Below are 11914 nucleotides of genomic sequence, written 5' to 3' on the forward strand. Positions count from 1 at the left end.
CAACAACTATCTATGAAGATAATGTAGCTTGCATAACACAGATGAAAGAAGGGTATATCAAAAGTGACCGAACAAAACACATACCTCCTAGATTCTTCTCATACACTCAAAATCTCATTAAGGACAACCAGATTGAAATGAGATATGTTCAGTCCAGCAAAAACTCTGCTGACCTTTTCACCAAAGCACTTCCAACTGCTATTTTCAGAACACACGTTCATAATATTGGCATGAGGCATGTTCAGAAGATGTAACAACTCAGGCGTTGCCTACTTGAGGGGGAGTCAACTCTATGCTGCACTCTTTTTCCCTTAGTTAAAGTTTTATCCCAAAGGGTTTTCTTTAGCAAGGTTTTTAACGAGGCAGTACTAGTTATTCTCTAATAAAATTGTCATCCAAGGGGGAGTGTTATAAAAATAATAATTGGATGATAATTTTATTATTATTATAATATATTGCATAGTATATTTTTTTGGTTATAAATAGGTGTGTTGAGTTAGAGTTTATAGGGTGTATTTTTTGGTAAAACATAAACTCTCTCTCTCTCTCTATAGATTTCAAATGCCACCAAACTCTCATTGTACATTTTTCTATAAATAAAAACCAATTACTCATACCTTTGTTCAACCCTTGTTTTCTCCGTTTTATAGTATCTCTATCTCTATATACCTTCTACAGTCAAGAACCACTAAAGGTAGTTATAAGCCTACTGAATTATAACAATATACATATATATATATATATATATATATATATATATATATATATATATATATATATATATATATATATATATACATTTTCACAAAAGTATGTCCATAGTAAACATTAAAGTAACACTTATCTTTTGAAAAGATACTCCGTATAATATCTATATCTCAAGACGAATTCAATTTAATTTGAGACACACTATAGTTGATAATGAACATGTTAATGTAATGTAACCCATTAAAAAAAGCATGTGAAAAATATTATTGTTTAGGTCATAAACTGCAACTAGTAAATTATCATATATATTTCATGTTTAGTGTATTCATATATTTTTATTTTATTTCTTTTCAAAGTAAAATCCACTGAACACAATTTTTTACACGAATATATTCATAGTGTTCACACTTGAACTTGAACACATGATTCAAGATCAGAATGACACTTCGATACCGTCAGACTAATGACCTTTTGGTTTAATGTATTACAGAAAATAAAAAAGAGGATTAATAATGTGTGTTCCTTAATAAAGTGTAAGATAGCGAAATTCACTAATTTTTCTTTTGAAATACAAACTCACACACACCACAACAGGAAGAAATCACGAAATTTTATTTACAAATTGTCATAAACGGGACTTGAACTCTCAACTTTCTAGTTAGAATGGCCACCTCGATACCGTTTGGCTAACGGCCCTTTGGTGTGAATTTACAAAGGATTAACAAAGGATTCTTTAATTAACGGAGGATTGTGTGAGATAGCATAATTAGCAAAGTGTGAATTCAAACCCCCACCAAAATATCGAATCTAATATTATCTAAGATTTGGCAATTTGACGAACTCTAAATAAACATTTGTATATCAAATACTTTGCTTATATGTATCACTAAGTACATCTTTGCTTATTATTGATAGATCTTTGAAAAAATCAAATACTTTGAGGTTAAGCTGGTTATTCAGTTAATGCTAGGGAGGTTATTGATTATATGTATCACAAATAGTATAACACTGCTCGTTCTCGTGTATCCTATTGCGGTGCCCTTTGTTTATGTCTGTTTTAATAAGGGGCATAACAACTACTCGTATACGTTCAATCTTCAATTTCAATTATTATTTAGTAATAGAAAAACAATAATTGAATCTATCGATCGATCTCCACTATCTATTTAACTTTTAACCAATTATTATATAAGCATAATTATATTTGTATGATATCATTTTTTAATTATACATCATTAAATGTGTATTAAAGTACCGTATATTAAAATATCTTAAAACATAATTTTTTAAAATATAGTTTACCGACATGAAACAATGATGTAGAAATGATCATTCACATAATTTTCTTTTCTGAAAATTAAAAAAATAAATAAATGTACCTTTCTCCAATTTAACTATTATGTCATTTCAAAGTAATCGGTTCCGAACAAAGTGCTTTTATCAAAGGCCGAAATATTATTGATGGCATTTTAGTTGCAAATGAAACAATGGAAGATCAAAAAATCCGAAAAGCAAGATGCTTAATTTTCAAGGCGGACTTTTCTAGCGTTTGATAGTGTAAATTGAGGATTCTTGTTTGAAGTAATGAAATGCATAGGTTTTGGCACTAAGTGGATATCTTGGATAAAAGAATGTCTCAAATCTGCGTCCATATCAATACTTTTTAATGGCTCTCCAACAAAGGAATTCTCGCTCGAAAAGGGTGTCCGTCAAGGTGACCCGCTTTCCCCATATCTATTTATTTTGGCGGCCGAGGGATTAAATGTATTAACTAAAAAAGCTCTAGATGTGGGTCTTATAAAAGGAGCTGAAGTCGGAAAACAAAAAATTGTAGTTTCTCATCTCCAATACGCAGACGATACTATTCTTTGGGGAATGGAGTAGACGTAATGCTTGCAATATCATGAAACTCTTAGAGTGCTTTGAGAAAATTTCCGGGTTGAAGTGAATTTTGCGAAAAGTTGTTTGCATGGCATTGGGGTTAACAATGAGTCGATCGTTGAGCTAGCCTCAAATATGGGATGTGAAGTTGGATCTCTTTCTTTCACTTATCTTGGACTCCCAATTGGATGTAATATGAGGAAATTAAAAGATTGGAGTTTTGTCGTGGATAAATTCAATAAAAAGTTATCGGATTGGAAAGCGAAGACGATGTCTTTTGGTGGCCGCATCACTCTAATAAAGTCGGTGCTTAGTAGCCTTCCGCTGTACGCCTTCTCCCTATTCCGTGCTCCATCATGTACCATTAACTCGCTAGAAGGTTTGAGACGTACGTTTTTTTGGGGCGGGTAAGGGGGAAAAAGCCAACATGACATGGGTAAAGTGGGATACGATACTTTCTTCTTGCGGGAGGGGGGGTCTAAATATTGGGTCCTTAATAGCTAAGAATCTGGCTTTGCTAGGAAACTGGTGGTGGCGTTTTCGAATGGAAAATGAGGCTTTTTGGGTAAAAGTAAATTAAAGCATTTATAGGAGGGACGGGGGGTTGGGTAACTTCGAAGGAATCCAAAACAGAAGAGGGTCAATTTGGAATGGAATTAGAAACATTGACAAAGATTATCGAAATTGGATATAGATTTTTCTAACACTTTTGTGAGACTCATAAGTGATGGCAAAGAGATCTTGTTTTGGAAGGATAAATGGCTCGGAGAACAATCGCTTTGTGTTACTTTTGATCGACTTTTCAGAATGGATGAAAATAAAGATGTGCGGATAAAAGATCGAATTATTCAACATGGCTCAAGTTATTCGCTAAACTGGTGCTGGAACAGGACTCTTACAGGCAGAACAGCTACTGAATTGGAGCAGCTTCAGGCGATGTTAACAGGCTTCAAATTCGCAGACAAGGAAAATGATTCTTGGACATGGTCTTTAAGTGGTAGTGGAATTTCTCTACAAACATTCTGAGGGAGCAAATTGATGAGGCACTCCTACCAACTCCTTCAACTCCAACAGCAACCATGCGAAATAATTTGGTCATGCAAAAGATAGATGTTTTCGTATGGAGAGCTCAAAGAAATAGGCTACCGATAAGATTAGAATTGGACAAGAAGGGTATAGATCTCGACTCGGTTAGATGCCCGTTATGTGACAATGCGTCAGAGTCTATCAAACATACACTAGTCCAGTGCTCCTTTGCAAATGATATCTGGGCACGTTTCTTCCGTTGGTGGGGTATTACATGTAGTGACCCGAACTTTTCCATGTTTATATATATTAATTGAGATTGATATTTACATGATAAATGTTTCCAACATGTTAAGCAATCAAACTTGTTAAGACTTGATTAATTGAAATATGTTTCATATAGACAATTGACCACCCAAGTTGACCGGTGATTCACGAACGTTAAAACTTGTAAAAACTATACGATGACATATATATGGTTATATATATAGTTAACATGTTTTTATTATAAGTATGTATCTCATTAGGTATTTTAACAATGAGTTATATACATAAAAATGAGACTATTAATTTAAGAAACTCGAAAACGATATATATAACGATTATCGTTATAACAACGTCTTACTAGGTACATATGAATCATATTAAGATATTGATACACTTGGTTAACTATGTTAAATGATAAGTAAATATATTATTAAGTGTATTAACAATGAAATACATATGTAAAAATAAGACTACTAACTTAATGATTTCGAAACGAGACATATATGTAACGATTATCGTTGTAACGACATTTAACTGTATATACATCATACTGAGATATATTATATATCATAATATCATGATAATATAACAATTTAACATCTCATTTGTTATAATAAACAATGGGTTAACAACATTCAACAAGATCATTAACCTAAAGGTTTCAAAACAACATTTACATGTAACGACTAACGATGACTTAACGACTCAGTTAAAATGTATATACATGTAGTGTTTTAATATATATTCATACACTTTTGAAAGACTTCAAGACACTTATCAAAATACTTCTACTTAACAAAAATGCTTACAATTACATCCTCGTTCAGTTTCATCAACAATTCTACTCGTATGCACCCGTATTCGTACTCGTACAATACACAGCTTTTAGATGTATGTACTATTGGTATATACACTCCAATGATCAGCTCTTAGCAGCCCATGTGAGTCACCTAACACATGTGGGAACCATCATTTGGCAACTAGCATGAAATATCTCATAAAATTACAAAAATATGAGTAATCATTCATGACTTATTTACATGAAAACAAAATTACATATCCTTTATATCTAATCCATACACCAACGACCAAAAACACCTACAAACACTTTCATTCTTCAATTTTCTTCATCTAATTGATCTCTCTCAAGTTCTATTTTCAAGTTCTAAGTATTTTTCATATATTTTACAAGTTCTAGTTACATAAAATCAAGAATACTTTCAAGTTTGCTAGCTCACTTCCAATCTTGTAAGGTGATCATCCAACCTCAAGAAATCTTTGTTTCTTACAGTAGGTTATCATTCTAATACAAGGTAATAATCATATTCAAACTTTGGTTCAATTTCTATAACTATAACAATCTTATTTCAAGTGATGATCTTACTTGAACTTGTTTTCGTGTCATGATTCTGCTTCAAGAACTTCGAGCCATCCAAGGATCCGTTGAAGCTAGATCCATTTTTCTCTTTTCCAGTAGGTTTATCCAAAGAACTTAAGGTAGTAATGATGTTCATAACATCATTCGATTCATACATATAAAGCTATCTTATTCGAAGGTTTAAACTCGTAATCACTAGAACATAGTTTAGTTAATTCTAAACTTGTTCGCAAACAAAAGTTAATCCTTCTAACTTGACTTTTAAAATTAACTACACACATGTTCTATATCTATATGATATGCTAACTTAATGATTTAAAACCTGGAAACACGAAAAACACCGTAAAACCGGATTTACGCCGTCGTAGTAACACCGCGGGCTGTTTTGGGTTAGTTAATTAAAAACTATGATAAACTTTGATTTTAAAGTTGTTATTCTGAGAAAATGACTTTTATTATGAACATGAAACTATATCCAAAAATTATGATTAAACTCAAAGTGGAAGTATGTTTTCTAAAATGGTCATCTAGACGTCGTTCTTTCGACTGAAATGACTACCTTTACAAAAACGACTTGTAACTTATTTTTCCGACTATAAACCTATACTTTTCTGTTTAGATTCATAAAATAGAGTTCAATATGAAACCATAGCAATTTGATTCACTCAAAACGGATTTAAAATGAAGAAGTTATGGGTAAAACAAGATTGGATAATTTTTCTCATTTTAGCTACGTGAAAATTGGTAACAAATCTATTCCAACCATAACTTAATCAACTTGTATTGTATATTATGTAATCTTGAGATACCATAGACACGTATACAATGTTTCGACCTATCATGTCGACACATCTATATATATTTCGGAACAACCATAGACACTCTATATGTGAATGTTGGAGTTAGCTATACAGGGTTGAGGTTGATTCCAAAATATATATAGTTTGAGTTGTGATCAATACTGAGATACGTATACACTGGGTCGTGGATTGATTCAAGATAATATTTATCGATTTATTTCTGTACATCTAACTGTGGACAACTAGTTGTAGGTTACTAACGAGGACAGCTGACTTAATAAACTTAAAACATCAAAATATATTAAAAGTGTTGTAAATATATTTTGAACATACTTTGATATATATGTATATATTGTTATAGGTTCGTGAATCAACCAGTGGCCAAGTCTTACTTCCCGACGAAGTAAAAATCTGTGAAAGTGAGTTATAGTCCCACTTTTAAAATCTAATATTTTTGGGATGAGAATACATGCAGGTTTTATAAATGATTTACAAAATAGACACAAGTACGTGAAACTACATTCTATGGTTGAATTATCGAAATCGAATATGCCCCTTTTTATTAAGTCTGGTAATCTATGAATTAGGGAACAGACACCCTAATTGACGCGAATCCTAAAGATAGATCTATTGGGCCTAACAAACCCCATCCAAAGAACCGGATGCTTTAGTACTTCGAAATTTATATCATATCCGAAGGGTGTCCCGGAATGATGGGGATATTCTTATATATGCATCTTGTTAATGTCGGTTACCAGGTGTTCACCATATGAATGATTTTGATCTCTATGTATGGGATGTGTATTGAAATATGAAATCTTGTGGTCTATTATTATGATTTGATATATATAGGTTAAACCTATAACTCACCAACATTTTTGTTGACGTTTTAAGCATGTTTATTCTCAGGTGATTATTAAGAGCTTCCGCTGTCGCATACTTAAATAAGGACGAGATTTGGAGTCCATACTTGTATGATATTGTGTAAAAACTGCATTCAAGAAACTTATTTTGTTGTAACATATTTGTATTGTAAACCATTATGTAATGGTCGTGTGTAAACAGGATATTTTAGATTATCATTATTTGATAATCTACGTAAAGCTTTTTAAAACCTTTATCTATGAAATAAAGGTTATGGTTTGTTTTAAAAATGAATGCAGTCTTTGAAAAACGTCTCATATAGAGGTCAAAACCTCGCAACGAAATCAATTAATATGGAACGTTTTTAATCAATAAGAACGGGACATTTCAGTTGGTATCAGAGCGTTGGTCTTAGAGAACCAGAAAATTTGCATTAGTGTGTCTTATCGAGTTTGTTAGGATGCATTAGTGAGTCTGGACTTCGACCGTGTTTACTTGAAAAATGATTGCTTAACAAATTTTGTTGGAAACTATATATTTTTAACATGTGAATATTATGTGATATATTAATCTCTTAACGCGTTTGATATTATGTGATAGATGTCTACCTCTAGAACAAGTCCCATTGACTCACCTAATAATAATGAAGAGTAAAATGTAAATTGGAATGATTCGTGGACTGATTCACAAGTTCCCGAAGAGGAACCGGAAGAAGAGTCGGAACCGGAAGAAGAATCGGAACCGGAAGAAGAATCGGAACCGGATGAAGAAATAGAACCGGTGGGGGAAATAATAAAACGGTTAAGTAAAAGAAAATCCTCAACCAACCGACCAAGGTTAATTATGGTCAATGGTGTTTCCGCCAAGGAAGCAAAATATTGGGAGGATTACCAATTCTCCGATGAATCAGATTCCGACAAGAATTCCGATGATGTTATAGAAATTACCCCAACTGAATTTAAAAAGGCAAAAGAAAATAATAAGGGAAAGGGCATAAAAATAGAGAAATCTAATTCCAACCCCGATGAACTTTATATGTATCGTCAACCCCCGAAGTCCTTAAGTTTTAACAATGACCCGGGAACCTCTAAACCACCGGGTTTTTCTAAACCAATGTGGAAAATTACGGCTCGTATTAGGGGAACATCATATATCCCTAGAAACTTGGCAAAACGAACCAAAACCGAAGAAGAAGAAACGAGCGAGTCGGAATAAGATAGTTGTATTCGTGTGGTGTAATATATGTAATATAGTGTTCTTATGCTTTATGATATATGTAAAAATTGCTTGTTTTAATAAGTATTTTTTTATGAATCTAACTCTTGTCTATTTTACAGTTTAAAAACACAAAATGGATAGACAACCCAATATTTTAAGAGACCTACCCGGAGACATGATTGATGAAATCTTGTCTAGAGTCGGCCAGAATTCCTCGGCACAACTATTTAAGGCGAGATCAGTTTGTAAGACATTCGAAGAACGTTCCAAGAATGTCTTGGTTTATAAGAGACTTTCGTTTGAAAGATGGGGGATATCACATTGGGAAACCCATAAGTTACGATGTGTTTACTTTGACGCATATATTGCGGGGAACCCAAATGCTATTTTACGCAACGGGTTAAGAAATTATTTTGACTCAATATATCCGAATATTGGACTTCGTGATTTAGAAAAAGCGGCTAACAAGCAACATAAAGAAGCATGTTATGCTTACGGATTAGTAATGTTCGCTTCTCACCAAAGTGAGAACAAGAACATCGGGCTACAACTATTAAACAAAACGTTTACACAAGTGACGGAGTCGGTAATTGGGGTAAGAAATGAGGTTTTTAGATTATTACGGGACTGTTGGACATTACGTAACCCTCGTCCCTTTGATGACGTTACAACACGCTGTCTTATAAACGGCCATAACGGTTATGTTGCACAAGACCAAGGATGGGAAGTAGTCCTAGTAAAACCAGAATGCATGACTTGTTTCTGGACGTATGAATTACGTGTCTTTATTGCCTTTGCTGAACGACTTGTGTACTAGCTAGAATTATCTTCACAACTATCTTGTATCAAAGTTATTGTGTGCTATATTTCAAGCTTTATGTAAAATAAGCGGTATTGTAAGTTTGTAAAATATTGTATAAAAGTTTGAACGCGAAATATTATTATAATCAGTTTTTCATATAGAATTGTAGTAGTGGAATTGTATATTAGCTACTAAGTATGAACTTAACGGGTAGGTACTACCCGAATTTAAACTTATAAAACGCTAATATGAAGAAAAAGCTTTTATAAATGAGTTCATATTATGCTACGAAATACTATTAACTACTCTTAATATTCTGTATGATTAACTTGTTCCATTTGACTATTTTGAAGGAAATGGCACCGACTACTCGACACACCGTGAATATGAATGAAGAGGAATTCCGTACTTTTCTAGCTTCAAACATAGCCGCAGTACAGGCTGCGCTACATACCAACAATAACCTTGGATCTAGCAGTACAGGAAATCGTGTAGGATGCACCTACAAAGAATTCACTGCCTGCAAACCTTTGGAATTTGATGGAACCGAAGGACCGATCGGATTGAAACGGTGGACCGAGAAGGTCGAATCGGTGTTTGCCATAAGTAAGTGTACTGAAGAGGACAAAGTGAAGTACGTTACGCATACCTTCACAGGTTCTGCGTTAACATGGTGGAATACCTATCTAGAGCAAGTGGGAGAAGACGATGCGTACGCACTACCGTGGTCAGCATTCAAGCACTTGATGAACGAGAAGTACCGTCCCAGAACCGAGGTCAATAAGCTCAAGACAGAACTTAGAGGGTTACGAACCCAAGGATTTGATATTACCACGTACGAAAGACGATTCACAGAATTGTGCCTATTGTGTCCGGGAGCATTCGAAGATGAGGAAGAGAAGATCGACGCATTTGTGAAAGGATTACCGGAAAGAATCCAAGAAGATATAAGTTCACACGAGCCCGCCTCTATACAACAGGCATGTAGAATGGCTCACAAACTAGTGAACCAGATTGAAGAAAGAATTAAAGAACAGACTGCTGAAGAGGCCAATGTGAAGCAAGTCAAAAGAAAGTGGGAGAAAAACGGTGATAAGAATCACCAATACAACAACAGCAGCAATTACAACAATAATCGCAACAATTATCCCAACAATCGCAACATCAATCGCAACTACAACAAACGGCCCAACAATAACAACAACAACAACAGCAACAGCAACTACAACAATCATCCCAACAACAATAATAACCGCAACAACAACAACAATCAGAAGCAGCAATGCCAAAGGTGTGAAAAGTATCACTCGGGGTTCTGCACCAAATTTTGCAACAAGTGTAAAAGAAATGGTCATAGCGCGGAGAAGTGTGAGGTCTACGGACCAGGGGTTAATATAACGAAAGGAACAAATGGTGTCGGAACGAGTAATGGCGGAGCAAGTAGTGTCGGAGCAAGTTATGCCAATGTAGTTTGTTATAAATGTGGAAAACCGGGCCACATTATTAGAAATTGACCGAACCAGGAGAACACGAATGGACAAGGCCGCGGAAGAGTTTTCAATATTAATGCGGCAGAGGCACAGGAAGACCCGGAGCTTGTTACGGGTACGTTTCTTATTGACAATAAATCTGCTTACGTTTTATTTGATTCGGGTGCGGATAGAAGCTATATGAGTAGAGATTTTTGTGCTAAATTAAGTTGTCCATTGACGCCTTTGGATAGTAAATTTTTACTCGAATTAGCAAATGGTAAATTAATTTCAGCAGATAATATATGTCGGAATCGAGAAATTAAACTGGTTAGCGAAACATTTAAGATTGATTTGATACCAGTAGAGTTAGGGAGTTTTGATGTGATAATCGGTATGGACTGGTTGAAAGAAGTGAAAGCAGAGATCATTTGTTACAAAAATGCAATTCGCATTATACGAGAAAAAGGAAAACCCTTAATGGTGTACGGAGAAAAGGGCAACACGAAGCTACATCTTATTAGTAATTTGAAGGCACAAAAACTAATAAGAAAAGGTTGCTATGCTGTTCTAGCACACGTCGAGAAAGTACAAACTGAAGAAAAGAGCATCAATGATGTTCCCATTGCAAAAGAATTTCCCGATGTATTTCCGAAAGAATTACCGGGATTACCCCCACATCGATCCGTTGAATTTCAAATAGATCTTGTACCAGGAGCTGCACCAATAGCTCGTGCTCTTACAGACTCGCACCCAGCGAGATGAAAGAACTGCAAAGCCAATTACAAGAACTTTTAGAGCGTGGTTTCATTCGACCAAGCACATCACCGTGGGGAGCTCCTGTTTTGTTTGTCAAGAAGAAAGATGGTACATTCAGGTTGTGTATCGACTACCGAGAGTTGAACAAACTTACCATCAAGAACCGCTACCCACTACCGAGAATCGACGACTTATTTGATCAACTACAAGGCTCGTCTGTTTATTCAAAGATTGACTTACGTTCCGGGTATCATCAAATGCGGGTGAAAGAAGATGATATTCCAAAGACTGCTTTCAGAACACGTTACGGTCATTACGAGTTTATGGTCATGCCGTTTGGTTTAACTAATGCACCAGCTGTGTTCATGGACCTTATGAACCGAGTGTGTGGACCATACCTTGACAAGTTTGTCATTGTTTTCATTGATGACATACTTATTTACTCAAAGAATGACCAAGAGCACGGTGAACATTTGAGAAAGGTGTTAGAAGTATTGAGGAAGGAAGAATTGTATGCTAAGTTTTCAAAGTGTGCATTTTGGTTGGAAGAAGTTCAATTCCTCGGTCACATAGTGAACAAAGAAGGTATTAAGGTGGATCCGACAAAGATAGAAACTGTTGAAAAGTGGGAAACCCCGAAAACTCCGAAACACATACGCCAGTTTTTAGGACTAGCTGGTTACTACAGAAGGTTCATCCAAGACTTTTCCAGAATAGCAAAACCCTTGACTGTATTAACACA

The 11914-nt window shown here is 34.8% G+C and overlaps 2 protein-coding genes across 2 annotated transcripts; both read left to right on the forward strand.

The window, feature by feature from the left end:
• The first annotated feature begins 2292 nt into the window (after nt 1–2292).
• On the forward strand, nt 2293–2592 carry LOC139840594 (uncharacterized mitochondrial protein AtMg01250-like). The gene has a single exon (XM_071830853.1). The coding sequence runs from the start codon at nt 2293–2295 to the stop codon at nt 2590–2592; it is 300 nt and encodes a 99-aa protein (XP_071686954.1).
• A 132-nt stretch (nt 2593–2724) lies between these two features.
• LOC139840595 (uncharacterized) lies at nt 2725–3615 on the forward strand. Its single transcript, XM_071830854.1, has 2 exons — nt 2725–2968; nt 3284–3615. Exons 1-2 carry the CDS (start codon nt 2725–2727, stop codon nt 3613–3615), a joined length of 576 nt encoding a protein of 191 aa, XP_071686955.1.
• The last annotated feature ends 8299 nt before the right edge of the window (nt 3616–11914 follow it).

The sequence above is a fragment of the Rutidosis leptorrhynchoides genome, chromosome 4 (genome assembly GCF_046630445.1).
Source record: "Rutidosis leptorrhynchoides isolate AG116_Rl617_1_P2 chromosome 4, CSIRO_AGI_Rlap_v1, whole genome shotgun sequence".
NCBI classification, from domain to species: Eukaryota; Viridiplantae; Streptophyta; class Magnoliopsida; order Asterales; family Asteraceae; genus Rutidosis; species Rutidosis leptorrhynchoides.